General features: G+C 51.2%; 1 protein-coding gene across 2 annotated transcripts in view; it reads right to left on the bottom strand.

The window, feature by feature from the left end:
- The window catches only part of TRPM7 (transient receptor potential cation channel subfamily M member 7), a 127,460-nt gene extending 108,800 nt beyond the window's left edge, over positions 1-18,660 (bottom strand). For both annotated transcript variants that reach the window (XM_038767586.1, XM_038767587.1), the window contains exon 1: positions 18,617-18,660. In XM_038767586.1, the coding sequence (XP_038623514.1) occupies positions 18,617-18,619 (3 nt within the window). In that variant the 5' untranslated portion in view covers positions 18,620-18,660. The remainder of the gene's footprint in view (positions 1-18,616) is intronic.
- Positions 18,661-21,603: the final 2,943 nt, after the last annotated feature.

Raw genomic sequence — 21,603 nt, 5'->3', positions numbered from 1 at the left:
ACTGTACTAAGCGCTTGGGAAGTACAAGGTGGCAACATTGTCCTCTTCCAAGTGCAGAGTCCAGCGCTCTGCACGCAATAAGCGCTCAATAAATACGACTGAATTGAATGGAATCGAGGTCCTTCTGAGAAGCAGTGTGGCTCAGTGGAAAGAGCATGGGTTTAGGAGTCGGAGGTCGTGGGTTCTAATCCCACTTCTGCCACTTAGCTGTGTGGCTTTGGGCAAGTCACTTCACTAATCTGGGCCTCAGTTACCTCATCTGGAAAATGGGGATGAAGACTGTGAGCCCCACGTGGGACAACCTGATTACCTTGCCTACCCCAGTGCTTTACCCACGCTGCAGAGAAGCAGCGTGGCTCGGCGGAAAGAGCCCGGGCTTTGGAGTCAGAGGTCATGGGTTCAAATCCCAGCTCCGCCAACTGTCAGCTGTGCGACTTTGGGCAAGTCACTTCACTTCTCTGGGCCTCATCTGTAAAATGGGGATGAAGACTGTGAGCCCCACATGGGACAACCTGATCACCTTAGAGAAGCAGCGTGGCTCAGTGGAAAGAGCCAGGGCTTTGGAGTCAGAGGTCATGGGTTCGAATTCCGACTCCGCCACATGTCTGCTGTGTGACCTTGGGCAAGTCACTTAACTTCTCTGGGCCTCAGTTACCACATCTGTAAAATGGGGATTAAGACTGTGAGCCCCACGTGGGACAACCTGATCATCCTGTATCCTCCCCAGAGCTTAGAACAGTGCTTTGCACATAGTGCTTAACAAATGCCAATTATTATTATTATTATTGTAACCTCCCCAGCGCTTAGAACAGTGCTTTGCACATAGTAAGTGCTTAATAAATGCCATCATTATTATTATTATTATCATTATTTAGAACAGTGCTTGGCACATAGTAAGCGCTTAATAAATGCCATCATTATTATTATTATTATTTAGAACAGTGCTTGGCACACAGTAAGTGCTTAACAAAAACTATCATTATTATTATTATTATGGCCTATGCTGCTCCCCTCTTCCCAGTCAATTCTCTCAGAGTAGGGGCTTTTCTGTCTTTCTCGGCTGCAACGAACTCCCCAGCTTCAAAATTTCACCAAGGGGAATCTGAATTTATGCAGCGATCGTTTCCTAATCTGTCATTCCACATCGTGAGTCACCCTAGACAGAAAAGTACCCAAAGCATAATTTCCTGCCCTAAGAGCCCGAGGATCATCAGCCCAGGCCCGGTCCCTCAGTATCCGGGCGAGTCATACTGAGAGGCTAATATTCTCATTTTCTAACCTCATACGCCATCAGCTCCTTCCAACGGTCAACCGACCAGAGAGTTAAAAAAAGGCCTGAGGAGGAGCCCAGAGGGCAGGGCGGAGACCCAAGCTCAGTTTTACACTTGAATGAGGGGAAATCAGGAGGTCCACATCTAACAATAATAATAATAATAATAATAGTCAACATCTAATAATAACAATAATGGAATTTGTTAAGTGCTTACTATATATCAAGCACTCTGTCCCTCGTAGGGCTCACGGTCTCAATCCCCATTTTACAGATGAGGTCACTGAGGCCCAGAGACGTGAAGCAACTTGCCCAAGGTCACACAGTAGACAAGTGCTGCAACAGAAGCAGCGTGGCTCAGTGGAAAGAGCCCGGGCTTTGGAGTCAGAGGTCATGGGTTCAAATCCCAGCTCCGCCAACTGTCCGCTGAGTGACTTCGGGCAAGTCACTTCACTTCTCTGGGCCTCAGTTACCTCATCTGGAAAATGGGGATTAAAACTGTGAGCCCCCCTGTGGGACAATCTGATCACCTTGTAACCTCCCCAGCGCTTAGAACAGTGCTTTGCACATAGTAAGCGCTTAAAAAATGCCATTATTATTATTATTATTGTAACCTCCCCAGCACTTGGAACAGCACATAGTAAGCGCTTAACAAATACCATCATTATTATTATTAAGCACTAAGCATTATTAAGCATTAGGGTAGGTACAAGGTGGTCAGATTGTCCCATGCGGGGCTCACAGTCTTAATCCCCATTTTACAGATGAGGTAACTGAGGCACGGTGCTGGGGAAGATACAAGCACTTAGAAGATCCAGCGCTTAGAACAGTGCTTTGCACATAGTAAGCGCTTAATAAATGCTATTAAAAAAAAAAAAGCTACTCAGGTTTGGATACAGTCCCTGTCCAACAGGGAGCTCACAGTCTTAATCTCCATTTTACCGATTAGGGAACTGAGGAAGCCCCGAGCAGTGATGTGACTAGCCCAAGATCACTGGGCAGACAAGGGGAGGAGCCAGAATTAGAACCCAGGCCCTTCTAACTCCCAGGCCTGGGGTCTAGCCACTAGGCCATGCACAGCTCTAGGATAAAAACGGATCAAAAAGCTCACACATCACTTTTAATAATAATAATAATAATAATAATAAAATAATAATGGCATTTATTAAGTGCTTACTATGTGCAAAGCACTGTTCTAAGCGCTGATCAGGTGATAAGGTGATCAGGTTGTCCCACGGGGGGCTCACAGTTTTAATCCCCATTTTCCAGATAAGGTAACTGAGGCCCAGAGAAGTGACTTGCCTAAAATCACACAGCTGACAAGTGGCGGAGCCGGGACTTGAACCCATGACCTCAGACTCATTCAGTCATTCGGTCGTATTTATTGAGTGCTGACTGTGTGCAGAGCACTGTACTAAGCGCTTGGGAAGTACAAGTTGGCATCATGGCTGCCAGTCAGTGACACCTGAGTAACGACAAAGTGCTTAGGAAATTACAAGGGCAAAACCGGCGCCTAGTACAGTGCTCAGCGCTTAGTAAGCGCTTACCAAACGCCAACATTATTAAAACCCAATTCCCGGCACACAATCCTACTATTCTGTTGTAAGGAAATGGGGAGCCCCGAAATTAAGATGTTCCCAGGAGCTGCGCCCAGACAGAAACAGTGTGGCCAAGTGGATAGAGCCTGGGTCTGGGAATCAGAAGGACCCGAGTTCTAATTCCGGCTCCACCGCCTGTCTCCTGTGTGACCTTGGGCGTGTCACTTCACTTCTCCACGCCTCAGTTCCCTCATCTGTAAAATGGGGATTCAGATGGCGAGTCCCTTGAGGGCAAGGGAATGTGTCCAATCTGATTATCTTGCATCCATCCCGGCGCTTAGTACAGCGGCTGGCACATAGGAAGCAGCGTGGCTCGGTGGAAAGAGCCCGGGCTTTGGAGTCAGAGGTCATGGGTTCAAATCCTGGCTCCGCCAATTGTCAGCTGGGTGACTTTAGGCGAGTCACTTAACTTCTCTGGGCCTCAGTGACCTCATCTGTAAAATGGGGATGAAGACTGTGAGCCCCCACCATGGGACAACCTGATCGCCTTGTAACCTCCCCAGCACTTAGAACAGTGCTTTCCACATAGTACGCGCTTAATAAATGCTATCACTATTATTATTCCAGCGCTTAGAACAGTGCTTTGCACATAGCAAGTGCTTAATAAATGCCACCATTATTATTATTATTATTGTAGTAACCTCCCCAGCGCTTAGAACAGTGCTTTGCACACAGTAAGTGCTTAATAAATGTCACCATTATTACTAAGCACTTTAAAGAATGCAGGCGTCCATGGTAACTGCCACCTCCTCCCTTCCCCCACCCCCCCCTTCCCTACACTCTGTGCACCCAAGGTCAGGGATAAAAACTACTGCCACAAGCTTTGTTTTTTTATATAGCATTTGTTAAGCGCTTACTATGTGCCACTGATTTTCTGCATTTTTATTTCATATTTTAATATTTCTTCATTCCTGATGCATCTGTCTTCAGTCCCCTCTCCCCACTTCTACTCATGGACCATGAACCCTTCCACCCCCAACCCTTTCCCGTGTCTAATTCTGTGTATTCTCTCCCAGCGCTTAGTACAGTCCTCTGCACACAGTAAGCGCTTAATAGGATCACTACTACCTTCTGCCCCACCACTCAATCAGCCAACGTTAAAGCTTGTTACGGGCATGACGCATGGCTGCTACTCCTGTTTGTAGCCTCCCACGCGCTTAGTACAGTGCTCTGCACATAGTAAGTGCTCAATAAATACCACTGATTATTAATTGCAAGTCTGTGGGCAGAGAAAACTGTACAGAGCACCACGAATTCCCTCGGCACTTTCGGTGGAAGAGACAGTAAAAACAGTTGGAGGTGCCCAGATAAGAGAACTGTAATATGTCCGCATCCGAAGTAAAATGGTGCTCGTGTCCACAGCTGTAATTTATTCATTTCTTCTATTATTATTATTATTATTATATTCTATTTATTCATTTCTCCCCCTCTAGACTGTCAGCTCACTGGGGGCAGGGAATGTGTCTCTTCTACTGCTCTCTCCCAAGCACTTAGTACAGTGCTCTGCGCACAGTAAGCGCTCAACAAATACGACAAACGGACAGACTGACTTGGACCCAAGAAGGCAGCCACCGATTCCCATGGATGCCCAAAATAGCTTAGCTAGCCACCTTCTGCCATTCCCCAGCCTAATATCACAACCTAAGTTTAAACCAAGGGGCTACTCGGGAAATAAAATAGTCACCCTTCCACGATAAACCAGATTTTTCACCAAGTTAACTGAAATGTACATTTTAAGTTAGAATTCACATCAATTGTCTTGAAGGAAAATAATTAGCCATGTAAATTCGAAGTACATTTCAGAGCCTGGGAAGACAGTTCCCTGATGAAATAAACCCTGAAAAAGTTAAGGCGAATAAAAAAAATGCAACGTGCACATGAAATTCAAGTAGGCAACTGTATTTTAAGTATTATACTTAGTTATATAAAGAACAAAACCAGGCTAGGACGGATCTTAATGAACCCTTCCACATTAAAAACAAAAAAACAAATTTTGGAGGGATCTCCGTCACACAGTCTCTGTCCGAGAGGCTATTTTGGTCAAACTAGAGCATAATGTACGATTGATTTTATCTGTTAATCCTACTTAGGGGAGGGAAGACACAGAAACAACCTATCACACTCAAAAATATTTAGAAACTTCCAAAAGGGCTCATCTATTCCGACAGGCGTCCGGGAGCTTTTACCGTGTGTCTACCACGAAAAGGTAAGGAGCCTCACGTTTTAAGAGGGTGAGTCACTGCCAAAGTCTATGCAACATAAATTTCTTATATTTTTATATTAAACTGGCTGACTTCCACAAAGGATTTAAGGGAAGCTGAAACCTTTATCCTCTCTGTTTGTCCTCCTACTTCTCTGCGGACTGGGTTGCCCAACCCCTGCCACCTTTGGGCCCGTCTGGGCCACAAGACGGTAATTTATTAATTAAGGTGTTTGTTAAGCGCTTACTATGTGCCAGGCACTGTGCTAAGTGTTGGGGTGGATATGAGCAAATCAGGTTGGACACAGTCCCTGCCCCACATGGGGCTCAGTCCCAATCCCCATTTTCCTGATGAGGGAACTGAGGCACGGAAAAGTGAAGTAACTTGCCCAAGGTCACCCAGCAGGACTAGAACCCATGACCTTCTGACTCTCAGGCCCGTGGCCTATCCACCGTGCCATGGTATTTATTGAGCGCCTACTGTGTGCAGAGAACTGAACTTGGGAGAGGACAACATAATAAAGTCGGTAGACACATCCCTGGGCCTTCAAGGGCCTTACAGGCTAGGAGGGAAGACGGGAAATAAAATAGATTATTTTCATGTCCGTCTTTTTTCAGTTTTGCAGGGGGCAGGGGTTATGGAATATGTTGAGCAATTGCTAGGTGTCAGGCACCGTTCTAAGCTCCGGGGTAGTTACAGGTTAATTAGGTTGGACATAGTCCCCTGTCCCTCAAGGCACTCACAGTCTAAGTAGGACGCTGAATCCCCATTTTACCATTGGGGGAACTGAAGCGTAGAGGAAGTTAGGTGACTTGTCCAAGGTCACACGGCAAGCAGTTGATGGAGTCAGGATTAGAACCCAGGTCCCCTGACTCTCAGGCCTGCGTTCTTTCCATTAGGCCAGGCTGCACCTATTATTCTATTTATTTTATTTGTACATTTATTCTATTTTGTTAATATGTTTTGTTCTCTGTCTCACTGTGAGCCCACTGTTGGGTAGGGACCATCTCTATATGCTGCCAACTTGGACTTCCCAAGCGCTTAGTACAGTACTCTGCACACAGTAAGCGCTCAATAAATACGACTGAATGAATGAATGCACCTACTGACTCCACTATACTGAACTCCCCAAAGCGGTTGATACGGTGCTCTGCCCAAAGAGCCAGCTCAAAAGATACCACTGATTGACTGACATTAAAATAGGTTCAGATAAGGAGATGTACCTAAATGCTGTGGGGCTGGGGTGGGGTGTCAGAGTGCTTCGGGGTCCTGGGGGTGAGGAGAGAGTATCAAACTTTCCAAGCGGGAAAGAACCAGGCATGCAGGTGATGCGGAATTGGGGGGCAAATGGGATGGGGAAATGGAAGGTCAGTCAGGGAAGGATTCTTGGAGATGTGATTTTACAAGGGCTTTAAGATAGGGAGAGTGGGGGTCTGCCCAATAACAATATTACTAACGATGATGGTATCTGTTAAAGCACCATGCTGCGGGAGGCTGCATACCATGCTTAGAGAAGCAGTGTGGCTCCATTGGAAACAGCCTGGGCTTTGGAGTCAGAGGTCATGGGTTCAAATCCCGCTCCACCAACTGTCAGCTGTGTGACTTTGGGCAAGTCACTTCACATCTCGGTGCCTCAGTTCCCTCATCTGTAAAATGGGGATTGAGGCTGTGAGCCCCCCGTGGACAACCTGATCACCTTGTAACCTCCCCAGCGCTTAGAACAGTGCTTTGCACATAGTAAGCGCTTAATAAATGCCATTATTATTATTATTATTATTGTTATGTGTTCTAAGCACTGGGGGAGACACAAGCTAATCAGGTTGGTTCCAGTCCTTGTCCCACATGGGGCTCGGAGCATTAATCCTCATTTTACCGACGCGCCCACTGAGGAACAGAAGTTAAGTGACTCACCCACGGTCACACAACCGACAAGGGATGCCCTCCTGACTCCCGGGTGCTTCGGGCCGGAAGGAGAATATGGGCAAGGGATCACGGGCAAGACAGGGAAAATCTCCCCCACTATTTCCCCAATTCGTCCCTTCCTCGACCTCTCAACTCAGGGCCTCCTAGAAGCTCTCCAGTCTCCACCCCCGCCGGGTGGTTGGGACTCAGTCTTCCCCTTCTCGGTTCTCCCCTAGCTACTCACCCAAGGACCACCAACCACCTCTCTCTGTCAGATGCACTAAATGCCAACACTCTGCCAGAGGACAACAATTCTCAATTACGTCTGACCTATTTTTTTTTATTGGCAAGAATGGCATCGGGAGGGTCTCTCAAACACTGTTCCTTCTGAATGAGCCAAGGGAAAGGCGTCACGTTCGCTTTTTACCAAATTCCACATCTCGGCGCTCCTTTTCCTCTTAAAAGTTTAATATCCTTAGTGATGATCCACAACATATAATCCACCGCGGGGACCGGCGGAACTAATTAAGTCCCCACACTGCTCTGCTAGTCCCCGTGGAGGGAGGTATCACAAGCCATGCCCATTTTGGACATGGAACCCTTAGCGACTTGAGAGTGACTTGGGATTCAGCAGTGCTGTTTCGGTAGGAGCCAAAGTCTTCCAATCCCAAACAGATCTGCTAGATCCCAGCTTCTTTCAGTGCGGCACCGAAATCCCCGAGGGCTAAAATAACTTTGGCCTCCCGATTCTGGCTCTGGAACAACAGGAGAGAGGAAAACGAGAGCCAGAAGGGCCGGGGGGTGAGTCATAAAATTTAATCAGGTGCTTAAATGAGCCTTGAAAGAAAGTGGAGGGGGAAAAAACTCACGATTAGTTAACATCTCTTCACTCGGAAATTTTAAATTGGCAAGCTCTGGCTTGGCCCTTCCGTTATCTATAACGATCTTATACCCGAGGCAATCACAAGTTATGTTTAAATTAACCATGCAAATGCGTTCCCCAGCGTCAGGCAAGCTTCTTGGGCCAAAAGCTCAGCTTCTGTACTAAAACTAACTTTTAACGAGAACGGCGACGAATCAATCGTATTTATTGAGTGCTTACTGTGTGCAGAGCACTGTACTAAGCGCTTGGGAAGTACAAGTTGGAATGAATCTGCCGGGCCGCACTGGGCCGGCGGTATGAACGGAGCTCAGGAATCCTCCTTCCCTGGGGGGGGAGACTGGCATCGGCTCGTCCGCCCAAGCGATCGTATCGATCTATCATCCTCAGTGACGTTTATTGAGCGCTTACTACTTGCAGGGCACCGTCCCGAGTGCTTGGGAGACTACGGTAAAACGGAATGAGAAGCAGCGTGGCTTAATGGAAAAGAGCCTGGAAAAGAGGCTTTGGAGTCAGAGGGCATGGGTTCAAATCCCAGCTCCACCAATTGTCAGCTGGGTGACTTTGGGCAAGTCACTTCACTGGGCCTCAGTTCGCTCATCTGGAAAATGGGGATTAAGACTGTGAGCCCCCCGTGGGACAACCCGATCACCTTGTAACCTCCCCAGCGCTTAGAACAGTGCTTTGCACATAGGAAGCGCTTAATAAATGCCATCGTTATTATTAATGATCCGTCCAGCCCCGACTTAGAGTCTAGAGAAGGAGGCAGACTATTTTATTAGAAATAAAGGAGCCACTTTCTGAACTTGTCTGTGGTTGCAGCCGCCGGCTGGTTTACCTCGCTCCAGCAGCGTGCCCGGACTTTGCCCACCCCACCGTGGGCGCTGCCAATTCCCTCCCCCACGTTCCGGGGCGGAAAGACGTCCCTGAGCGGGAAGATGGGAGACTCCGGGGGGACCGCAGAGCTCCCTCCTGGAGAGGCCGTGGTGACGGGTGCGGATGGGCACCGAGCTGGCCCTTCCCGTGAGCACGGCAATGTGACGCTGCCCATTCCCTGCCCACGAGGCGTTTCCAGCCCCGAAGCGTGCTTTCCTTCTCCGGCTCCAAAAGCGCGTTCCTCGAGGCGGGGACTGCTGCAATGCATCGCATCCCTTTCCCGCTTCCCTGGCCCCGTTCCTCGCCAAGCCCCGGAGGAGTGGGGATGATGCAGCGCCGCGTGCCACGATCTGCCCACGTTTTTCCCCTCCGCCGATGCCGCCCCTGACTAAGCCCTCGTTTCCTCTCCTCCCACTCCCTCCTGCTTCGCCCTGGCACTTGGATTTGCTCCCTTTATCCCCACCTCACTTGATTTCCTATCTGTCATTTATTTATTTCTATTAATGTCTGTTCCCCCTGAAACCCCCCAGCCTCCCGCAGCCTGGAAGTTCGTTAACAGCGGGGAACCCTGTCCCCCAGCTGTTATATAGTACTCTCCCAAGCACTTAGTACAGTGCCCCACACACAGTAAGCGCTAAACACGATTCATTATTTATATCGATGCCCGTCTCCCGCAGGCCCAGGCTGTAGGCTCGTCGAGGGCGAGGCACGGGCCCACCCAAGTGCTTAATACACTGCTCCCTACACAGTCGGCGCCCAATAAACACAACTCTGTGACTAATGTCTGTCTCCCGCTCTAAATTCGTTGTGGGCAGGGAAAGTGTCAACCACCTCGGTCATACTGTACTCTCCCAAGCACTTAGTCTATTTTCCTGCCACCAGTAAGCATCCAATAATACAACTGATTTGCTTAATACAGTACTCAGCACCCAGTAAAGTTTCAATAAATACGACTGAAGCGCTTAATACAGTGCTCGGCACCCAGTAAGCGCTCAATAAATACAACTGAAGCACTTAGTGCAGTGCTCCGCACCCGGTAAGAGCTCAAAATGAAGCACTTAGTACAGCATTTCGCACCCATGAAGCGCTCAATAAATACAACAATCGCTCAGCACAGTGGTCCACAGCCAGTAAACGCTCGATAAATATGACTGAAGCGCTTAGTAACGTGCTCGGCACCCAGTAAGGGCTTGATAAATACACCTGAAGCGCTTAGTGCAGTGTTCCACACCCAGTAAGAGCTCAAAATGACTGAAGCACTTAGTATAGCATTCCGCACCCATGAAGTGCTCAATACAACTGAAACGCTCAGCACAGTGGTCCACAGCCAGTAAACGCTCGATAAATACAACTGAAGCGCTTAGTAAAGTGCTCGTCACCCAGTAAGGGCTCGATAAATACATCTGAAGCGCTTAGTGCAGCGTTCCACACCCAATAAGAGCTCAAAATGACTGAAGCACTTAATATAGCATTCCTCACCCGTGAAGCGCTCAATAAATACAACTGAAACGCTCAACACAGTGGTCCACAGCCGGTAAACGCTCGATAAATACGACTGAAGTGCTTAGCATAGTCCTCCACATCCCCTTTTAGACTGTGAGCCCACTGTTGGGTATGGACTGTCTCTTTATGTTGCCAATTTGTACTTCCCAAGCGCTTAGTACAGTGCTCTGCACATAGTAAGCGCTCAATAAATACGACTGATGATGATGATGATGTAAGCGCTTGATACCCCCGACTGAAGCGCTCAGCACAGCGTCGGCACCCACCAAGCCCTGGGAAAATAGGACTGGAGCGTTCAGTAGGGCGCGCGGGAGCCGCCAAACGCTTCCCACCAGCCGGAGTGCTTAGCAGCGGCCAGGCACCGCTCCGCAAGGATGGCGGAAGCGCTCAGTCCATGGCGTTGGGGCGCTTAGCGCAGTGTGGTGCGCTTAGCAAACCTGAAGATGTGTATGGACGGACCTCTCCCTCCTCCCGGGTCTTGGTCCGGTCGGTCATTCTCGTCTGTGCGCTGGATTATATGTACATATTGATAATGTCTGCCAATTTATAATTGTCTATCTCTCCCCTTCTAGACCATAGGCCCGGGGTTGGGGAGGGACCGTCTCTAGCTGTTCCCCAACTGTACTTTCCGGGCGCTTCGTCCGGCGCTCAATAAAAACGATGGAATGACTGTTACGCGCTCACTCTGTGCAAAACAGTGCTCCAAGCACTGGATTAGATGCCCATATTGATAAAGTCTGCCAATGTACCCCTGTCTGTCTGCCCCCTTCTAGCCTGTGGGCCCGCGGTTGGGGAGGAACGGTCTCTAGCTGTTACCCCGTTGTAGTTTCGGAGCGCTCCGTCCAGTGCTCTGCACACGGTGAGCGCTCAATAAATACGACTGAATCAATGTTAAGCGCTGACTATGTGCCAAGCACTGTTCCAAGAGCTGGATTATATGTACGTATTTATAATGCCGGTCAATTTACCCTTGTCTGTCTGCCCCCTTCTAGTCTTTGGGTCCGGGGCTAGGGAGGGACGGTGTCTACCTGTTGCTCCATGGTAGTGTCTGAGCGCTTCGTGCATTCATTCATTCACTCAATGAATAAGTAGGCGCTTAACATTCATTCAATCGTCTTGATTGAGCGCTCCCCGTGCACGCAACACTGCACGAAGCGCTCCGAAATACCATGGGGCAACAGGTGGACACTGGCCCTCCCCGGCCCCAGGCCCACGGGCTACAAGGGGGCAGCCAGACAATTATAAATTGACAGGTAGTATAAATATGGACATCTAATCCAGCGCTTGGAGCAGTGGTTGGCACATAGTAAGCGCTTAACATTCATTCCGTCGTCTTGACTGAGCGCTCACTGTGTGCAGAGCACTGGACGAAGCGCTTAGAAACTACCGTGGGGCAACAGATCGTCCCCCCACGAGCTAGAAGGGGGCGGACAGGCAAGGGTACATTGGCAGGCTTTATCAATATGTACGGATAATACAGTGCTTGGCACATACTAAGCGCTTAATGTTCATTCAGTCGTATTTATTGAGCGCTCCTTGTGTGCAGAGCACTGGACGGAGCGCTCCGAAACTACAACTGGGTAACAGCTAGAGATCGTTCCTCCCCAATCACGGGCCCACGGGCTAGAAGGAGGCAGACAGACAAGGGTACATTGGCAGACTTTATCAATGTGGACATCTAATCATCATCAATCATATTTACTGAGCGCTTACTATGTGCAGAGCACTGGACTAAGCGCTTGGGAAGTACGAATTGGCAACATATAGAGACAGTCCCTACCCAACAGTGGGCAATCCAGCGCTTGGAGCAGTGTCTGACACGTAGTAAGCGCTTAACATTCATTCCGTCATCATTCATTTCATTCATTCATTCAATCGGATTTAGTGAGCGCTTACTGTGTGCAGAGCACTGGACTAAGCGCTTGGGAAGTCCAAGTTGGCAACATAGGGAGACAGTCCCTACCCATCACCGGGCTCACAGGCTAGAAGGGGGAGACGGACGACAAAATAAAACATAGTAGTGAAATAAACAGAATAGTAAATATGTCCAAGTAAAATAAATAGAGTAATAAAACTGTACAAACATCTAGACAGGTGCGATGCGGAGGGGAAGGAGGTAGGGCGGGGGGGATGGGGAGGGGGAGAGGTGATTGAGCGCTCACGGTGTGCCAATGTACCCTTGTCTGTCTGCCCCCTTCTAACCCCTGGGCCCGGGGCTGGGGAGGGCCGGTGTCTACCTGTTGCCCCATGGTAGCGTCTGAGCGCTTTGTGCAGTGCTCCGCACACAGTGAGCACTCACTTAACATTGATTCAGTCGGATTTATTGAGCGCTTACCACGTGCAGAGCACTGGATGAAACACTCGGACACTACAATTGGGGTACGGCCCACCAACCCCAGGCCCACAGGCTACAGACAGACAAGTGTTAATTAACTGGCATCATCAATATGGACATCTAATCCAGCCACTGGAGTAGTGTTTTGCACATAGTAAGTGCTTAACAGTCATTCCGTCCTCTTGATTGAGCGCTCCCTGTGTCCTCTCCCCATCCTCCCGCCTTACCGCCTTCCCCTCCCCACAGCACCTGTATCTATGTATATATGTTTGTTCATATTTATTACTCTATTTCTTTATTTGTACATATTTATTCTATTTATTTTGTTAATATGTTTTGTTTTGTTCTCTGTCTCCCTCTTCTAGACCATGAGCCAGCTGTTGGGTAGGGACCGTCTCTATATGTTGCCGACTTGTCCTTCCCAAGTGTAGTCCAGTGCTCTGCACACAGTAAGCGCTCGATAAATATGACTGAATGACTGAATGAATTACTAAGCGCTCAGTCCAGTGCTCTGCACACGGTAAGCGCTCATTAAACACGATTGAATGAATGAATTACTAAGCGCTCAGTACAGTGCTCCGTACACGGTAAGGGTTCTATAAATACGATTGAATGAATGAATAAGCGCTTAGTCCAGTGCTCTGCATACGGTAAGAAGCGCTCCAAAAATACGACTGAATGAATGAATTACTAAGCGCTCAGTCCAGTGCTCTGCACACGGTAGGCGCTCGATAAATACGATTGAATGAATGAATGAATGAATTACTACGTGCTTAGTACAGTGCTCTGCACACGGTAAACATTCAATAAATGCGATTGAATGAATGGATGAATTACTAAACGCTTAGTCCAGTGCTCTGCACACGGTAAGTGCTCGATAAATACAACTGACTGAATGAATGAATGACTAAGCACTCAGTCCAGTGGTCTGCACACGGTAAGCGCTCGATAAATACGATTGAATGAATGAATGAATGACTAAGCGGTCAGTCCAGTGCTCTGCACACGGAAAGCGCTCGATAAATACAATTGAATGAATGAATGACTAAACGCCTAGTCCAGTAGCCTGCACACGGTAAGAGCTCAATAAATAGGACTGAATGAATTACTAAGCGCCTAGTCCAGTGCTCTGCACACGGTAAGCGCTCGATAAATATGAATGAATGAATGACTAAGCGCTCAGTCCAGTGGTCTGCACACGGTAAGCGCTCGATAAAGACGACTGAATGACTGAATGAATTACTAAGCGCTCAGTCCAGTGGTCTGCACAAGGTAAGAGCTCAATAAAGAGAACTGAAAGAATGAATGAATTACTAAGCGCCTAGTACAGTGCTCTGCACACGGTAAGCGCTCGATAAATACGCCTGAATGAATGAATGACTAAGCGGTCAGTCCAGCGCTGTGCACACGGTAAGCGCTCGCTAAATACGATTGAATGAATGACTGAATTGCCAAGCGCTCAGTCCAGTGCTGTGCACACGGTAAGCGCTCGATAAAGACGACTGAATGAACGACTAAGCGCTCAGTCAAGTGGTCTGCACACGGTAAGAGCTCAATAAATAGGACTGAAAGAATGAATGAATTACTAAGCGCCTAGTCCAGTGCTCTGCACACGGTAGGCGCTCGATAAATACGACTGACTGAATGAATAAGCGCTCAGTCCAGCGCTATGCACACGGTAAGCGCTCACTAAATACGATTGAATGAATGAATGAATTGCCAAGCGCTTAGCGCGGTGTTCTGCACACGGTAAGCGCTCGATAAATATGATTGAGTGAATGAGTGAATGACTAAGGGCTCAGTCCGGCGCTGCGCAGACGGTAAGCGCTCAACAAATATGATTGAATGAGTGAATGACTAAGGGCTCAGTCCAGCGCTGTGCAGACGGTAAGCGCTCAATACATAGGCCTGAGTGGGCGGCTGGCGCAGTGATGCGCGCACAGGGAGCGCTCAAACAGGAGTCCGAGTGAGGGAAGGCAGGGACAGGGATGAGTTGGTGAAGGAGTGAGTGAGTGAGTGTGAGTGAGTGTGTGTGGGGGCCCCTAGTCATTCATTCAGTCAGTCATCATCATCATCATCATCAATCGTATTTATTGAGCGCTTACCATGTGCAGAGCACTGTACTAAGCGCTTGGGAAGTACAAATTGGCAACATATACAGACAGTCCCTACCCAACAGTGGGCTCACAGTCTAAAAGGGGGGAGACAGAGAACAAAACCAAACATACTAACAAAATAAAATAAATAGAATAGATATGTACAAATAAATTAAATAAATAGAGTATAAAAATATGTACAAACACATATACAGGTGCTGTGGGGAAGGGAGGGAGGTAAGATGGGGGGATGGAGAGGGGGGCGAGGGGGAGAGGAAGGAAGGGCAGAGCACCGCACTAAGCGCTTGGCAATTCATTCATTCAACCGTATTTTTCGAGCGTTTACCGTGCGCACGGCGCCGGACTGAGCGCTTAGTCATTCATTCAGTCATTCGGTCGTACTTATCGATGGATTCAAATCCCGGCTCCGCCACTTCAATCAATCAATCGATCGTATTTATGGAGCACGTACGGGACGGGTGAAGGAAGGAAAGCAGGCAGGGACAGGGATGAGTTGGTGAAGAAGAGTGTGAGTGTGTGTGTGTGTGTGTGCCCGTGTGTGTGTGGGCCCTTAGTCATTCATTCATTCAATCATATTTGTTGAGCGCTTACCGTGTGCACAGCACCGCACTACACGCTTGGCAATTCATTCATTCATTCATTCAATCGTATTTATCGAGCGCTTACCGTGCGCACGGCGCCGGACTGAGCGCTTAGTCATTCATTCAGTCATTCGGTCGTACTTATCGATGGATTCAAATCCCGGCTCCGCCACTTCAATCAATCAATCGATCGTATTTATGGAGCCCGTAGGGGACGGGTGAGGGAAGGAAAGCAGGCAGGGACAGGGATGAGTTGGTGAAGGAGCGTGTGTGTGTGTGTGTGTGTGTGTGTGTGTGTGTGTGTGTGTGTGTGTGTGTGTGGGCCCTTAGTCATTCATTCAGTCAGTCGTATTTCTCGAGCGCTTACCGTGTGCAGAGCACCGCACTACGCGCTTGGCCATTCATTCATTCAATCGTATTTATCGAGCGCTCACCGTGCGCACAGCGCCGGACTGAGCGCTTAGTCAGTCATTCGGTCGTATTTATCGATGGATTCAAATCCCGGCTCCGCCACTTCAATCAATCAATCGATCGTATTTATGGAACACGTACAGGACGGGTGAGGGAAGGAAAGCAGGCAGGGACAGGGATGAGTTGGTGAAGGAGTGTGTGTGTGTGCCCGTGTGTGTGTGTGTGGGCCCTTAGTCATTCATTCAGTCAGTCGTATTTCTCGAGCGCTTACCGTGTGCAGAGCACCGCACTACGCGCTTGGCCATTCATTCATTCATTCAACCGTATTTCTCGAGCGCTTACCGTGCGCACAGCGCCGGACTGAGCGCTTAGTCATTCATTCAGTCATTCGGTCGTACTTATCGATGGATTCAAATCCCGGCTCCGCCACTTCAATCAATCAATCGATCGTATTTATGGAGCACGTACGGGACGGGTGAAGGAAGGAAAGCAGGCAGGGACAGGGATGAGTTGGTGAAGGAGAGTGTGAGTGTGTGTGTGTGTGCCCGTGTGTGTGTGTGTGTGTGGGCCCTTAGTCATTCATTCATTCAATCATATTTGTTGAGCGCTTACCGTGTGCAGAGCACCGCACTACGCGCTTGGCAATTCATTCATTCATTCATTCAATCGTATTTATCGAGCGCTTACCGTGCGCACGGCGCCGGACTGAGCGCTTAGTCATTCATTCAGTCATTCGGTCGTACTTATCGATGGATTCAAATCCCGGCTCCGCCACTTCAATCAATCAATCGATCGTATTTATGGAGCACGTACGGGACGGGTGAAGGAAGGAAAGCAGGCAGGGACGGGGATGAGTTGGTGAAGGAGAGTGTGAGTGTGTGTGTGTGTGTGTGTGTGTGTGTGTGTGCCCGTGTGTGTGTGTGTGTGTGGGCCCTTAGTCATTCATTCATTCAATCATATTTGTTGAGCGCTTACCGTGTGCACAGCACCGCACTACGCGCTTGGCAATTCATTCATTCATTCATTCAATCGCATTTATCGAGCGCTTACCGTGCGCACAGCGCCGGACTGAGCGCTTAGTCATTCATTCAGTCATTCGGTCGTACTTATCGATGGATTCAAATCCCGGCTCCGCCACTTCAATCAATCAATCGATCGTATTTATGGAGCCCGTAGGGGACGGGTGAGGGAAGGAAAGCAGGCAGGGACAGGGATGAGTTGGTGAAGGAGAGTGTGAGTGTGTGTGTGTGTGTGTGTGGGCCCTTAGTCATTCATTCATTCAATCATATTTGTTGAGCGCTTACCGTGTGCAGAGCACCGCACTACGCGCTTGGCAATTCATTCATTCATTCATTCAATCGTATTTATCGAGCGCTTACCGTGTGCACGGCGCCGGACTGCGCGCTTAGTCATTCATTCAGTCATTCGGTCGTACTTATCGATGGATTCAAATCCCGGCTCCGCCACTTCAATCAATCAATCGATCGTATTTATGGAGCCCGTAGGGGACGGGTGAGGGAAGGAAAGAAGGCAGGGGCAGGGATGAGTTGGTGAAGGAGCGTGTGTGTGTGTGTGTGTGTGTATGTGCCCGTGTGTGGGGGGGGGGGGCCCTTAGTCATTCATTCAGTCAGTCGTATTTCTCGAGCGCTTACCGTGTGCAGAGCACCGCACTACGCGCTTGGCAATTCATTCATTCATTCAACCGTATTTCTCGAGCGCTTACCGTGCGCACGGCGCCGGACTGAGCGCTTAGTCATTCATTCAGTCATTCGGTCGTACTTATCGATGGATTCAAATCCCGGCTCCGCCACTTCAATCAATCAATCGATCGTATTTATGGAGCACGTAGGGGACGGGTGAGGGAAGGAAAGCAGGCAGGGGCAGGGAGGAGTTGGTGAAGGAGTGTGTGTGTGTGCCCGTGTGTGTGTGTGTGGGCCCTTAGTCATTCATTCAGTCAGTCGTATTTCTCGAGCGCTTACCGTGTGCAGAGCACCGCACTACGCGCTTGGCCATTCATTCATTCATTCAATCGTATTTATCGAGCGCTTACCGTGCGCACAGCGCCGGACTGAGCGCTTAGTCAGTCATTCGGTCGTATTTATCGATGGATTCAAATCCCGGCTCCGCCACTTCAATCAATCAATCGATCGTATTTATGGAGCACGTAGGGGACGGGTGAGGGAAGGAAAGCAGGCAGGGACGGGGATGAGTTGGTGAAAGAGAGTGAGTGAGTGTGTGTGTGGGGGGGGGGGCCTTAGTCATTCATTCATTCAATCATATTTGTTGAGCGCTTACCGTGTGCACAGCACCGCACTACGCGCTTGGCAATTCATTCATTCATTCATTCAATCGTATTTCTCGAGCGCTTACCGTGTGCACGGCGCCGGACTGAGCGCTTAGTCATTCATTCAGTCATTCGGTCGTACTTATCGATGGATTCAAATCCCGGCTCCGCCACTTCAATCAATCAATCGATCGTATTTATGGAGCCCGTAGGGGACGGGTGAGGGAAGGAAAGCAGGCAGGGGCAGGGATGAGTTGGTGAAGGAGAGTGTGAGTGTGTGTGTGTGTGTGTGTGTGTGTGTGTGTGTGGGCCCTTAGTCATTCATTCATTCAATCATATTTGTTGAGCGCTTACCGTGTGCAGAGCACCGCACTACGCGCTTGGCAATTCATTCATTCATTCATTCAATCGTATTTATCGAGCGCTTACCGTGCGCACGGCGCCGGACTGAGCGCTTAGTCATTCATTCAGTCATTCGGTCGTACTTATCGATGGATTCAAATCCCGGCTCCGCCACTTCAATCAATCAATCGATCGTATTTATGGAGCACGTAGGGGACGGGTGAGGGAAGGAAAGCAGGCAGGGACAGGGAGGAGTTCGTGAAGGAGTGTGTGTGTGTGTGTGTGCCCGTGTGTGTGTGTCCGTGTGGGCCCTCACCATTCTCCTCAGGGGTCGGCCGGCGGTCGTCCTCCCGGTGTTCCTGCTCCTCCTCCTCCTCCTGGCGGTGTTCCTCCTCCCGGTGTCCCTGGTGGTCCCGGTGCCATCTATCGGGGGCCGCCTCCCCCCGCGCCCGCGATGGACACCGCGGCCGGCGGCACGGGGAGGGAGAGGACGGGGCGGCGGCGGCGGCGAAGGCGTTGGCGGCGGGGTCCGTCCTCCGGACGGGCGGGCACCTCCTCGGGACCGACTCCTCCTCGGCGGAGGCCCCGCTTTTCATAATTGTGCGACCCACTCCTCAGGGGGACCCACGCCGCCGCCGCCGCCGCCTCAGCCGCCTCCTCCTCTCCTCCCACGGAGCCGGGACAAGGGCCGCGTGAAGGCAGCCGCCGTGCGCGACCCCGACGACGACGACGACGTGCGCGCTCCCGGGACACGGGACGGAACCGCGCGCGCGTCCCGCCTCAGCCCGCGGGGGCCCCGTGGACCAGTGACGGACGCCCAGGCGCGCGCGTGCGCGAACAAGTCTCCGCCCGCGGGCAAGGGGGGAATCACGTGACGGAACCCCAGCGCGCGCGCGCGCCTCCCGCCTCAGCCCGCGGGGGCCCCGTACACCAGTGACGTGAGCGACAGGCGCGAGCATGCGCAAACGCGTCTACGCCCGCGGGCAAGGGGGGTCACGTGACGGAACCCCAGCGCGCGCGCGTCCCGCCTCAGCCCGTGGGGGCCCCGTGGACCAGTGACGTGCGCCCAGGCGCGCGCGTGCGCGAACGCGCCTGCGCCCGCGGGCAAGGGGGGTCATGTGACGGAGCCCCAGCGCGCGCGTCCCGCCTCAGCCCGTGGGGGCCCCGTGGACCAGTGACAGACGGCCGGGCGCGAGCGTGCGCGAACGCTCCTACGCCCGCGGGCAAGGGGGGTCACGTGACGGAACCCCAGCGCGCGCGCGCGTCCCACCGCAGCCCAGGAGGCCCCGCGGGGGCTAGTGACGGACGCCCAGGCGCGCGCGTGCGCAAACGCGTCTACGTCCGCGAGCAAGGGACGGAATCCCAGCGCGCCCCGCCCGCGGGGGCCCCGTGGACCAGTGACGTGGGCCCAGGCGCGCGCGTGCGCGAACGCCCCTGCGCCCGCGGGCAAGGGGGGTCACGTGACGGAACGCCAGCGCGCACGCGTCCCGCCTCAGCCCGTGGGGGCCCCGTGGACCAGTGACGTGCCCCCAGGCGCGCGCGTGCGCGAACCTCTGCCCGCAGGCAAGGGGGATCACGTGACGGAACCCCAGCGCGCGCGCGCGCGTCCCGCCTCAGCCCGTGGGAGCCCCGTGGACCAGTGACGTCCGCCCAGGCGCGCGCGTGCGCGAACTAGTCTACGTCCGCGGTCAAGGAGGGGGTCACGTGACGGAACGCCAGAGCGCGCGCGCGCCCAGCCTCAGCCCGCGGGGGCCCCCGTGGGCTAATGACGGACTCCCAGGCGCGCGCTTGCGCGAACGCGTCTGCGACCTTGGGCAGGGTCACGTGACGGACCCTCCCCAAAGCGTGCGCGAACCCTTCTGCGCCCGTGGTCGGGCGGGGGGCACGTGACGTGCTCCCGCGGGAACACCAACTACGCCGACCCCTCCTCTCCTCACACGGGGCCGCGACAAGGGCCGCGTGAGGGCAGCCGCCGTGCGCGCCCCCGGGACACGTGACGGACCCCAGCGGGCGCGCGTCCCGCCTCAGCCCTAGGGGGCCCGGGGACGGACGCCCAGGCGCGCGTGCGCGAACCTCGTCTGCGCCCGTGGGCGGGGGAGGTCACGTGACGGCCTCCCTGAGCGCGCGCGTCTTGTCTCCGCCCGTGGGGACCCCAGGGACTACTGACGGTCGCCCAGGCGCGCGCGTGCGCGAACCCGTCTGGGCCCGCGGGCGGGGTCACGTGACGGAACCCCAGAGCGCGCGCCTGCGCACGCCCCGTCTGCGCCCACGGTGCCCTCAGGAACCCATGTCGGCCGCCAAGGCGCATGCGCCAACCTCGTGTACGCCGGCAGGCGGGGTCACGTGACGGAACCCATTCATTCATTCATATTTACTGAGCGCTTACTGTGTGCGGAGCACTGGACTAAGCGCTTGGGAAGTCCAACTTGGCAACATCTAGAGACGGTCCCTACCCAACAGTGGGCTCACAGTCTAAAAGGGGGAGACAGAGAACAAAACAAAACATATTAACAGAATAAAATAACTAGAATAAATATGTACAAGTAAAATCAATAGAGCAATAAATACGTACAAACATATATCCTTTCCCCCTCGTTCCCCTCTCCATCCCCCCTGTCTTACCGCCTTCCCTTCCCCACAGCACCTGTATAGATGTATCGATGTTTGTACATATTTATTACTCTATTTTACTTGTACATATCTATTCTATTTATTTTATTTTGTTAGTATGTTTGGTTTTGTTCTCTGTCTCCCCCTTCTATTTATTTTATTTTGTTAATATGTTTGGTTTTGTTGTCTGTCTCCCCCTTCTAGCCTGTGAGCCCGCTGTTGGGTAGGGACCGTCTCTAGTTGTTGCCAACTTGGATTTCCCAAGCGCTTAGTACAGTGCTCTGCACACAGTAAGCGCTCAATAAATACGATCGAATGAATGAATATACCAAATACCCCCACCCCATCTCCTTCCCCTCCCCGCAGCACCTGTATATATGTATATATGTTTGTACGGATTTGTTACTCTTTATTTTACTTGTACGTATTAATTCTATTTATTTTATTTGGTTTCTATGTTTGGTTTTGTTGTCTGTCTCCCCCTTCTAGACTGTGAACCCACTGTTGGTTAGGGACCGTCTCCAGATGCTGCCAACTTGGACTTCCCAAGCGCTTAGTCCAGTGCTCTGCACACAGTAACACTCAATAAATACGATTGAATGAATGAATCCCCTCCCCTGCCTTACCTCCTTCCCTTCCCCACAGCACCTGTATATATGTATAATAATGTTGGTATTTGTTAAGCGCTTACTA

Source organism: Tachyglossus aculeatus, chromosome 26 (genome assembly GCF_015852505.1).
Source record: "Tachyglossus aculeatus isolate mTacAcu1 chromosome 26, mTacAcu1.pri, whole genome shotgun sequence".
Lineage (NCBI taxonomy): Eukaryota > Metazoa > Chordata > Mammalia > Monotremata > Tachyglossidae > Tachyglossus > Tachyglossus aculeatus.
The sequence above is the reverse complement of the archived record's forward strand: the minus strand, read 5'-3'. Positions and strand labels throughout refer to the sequence as shown.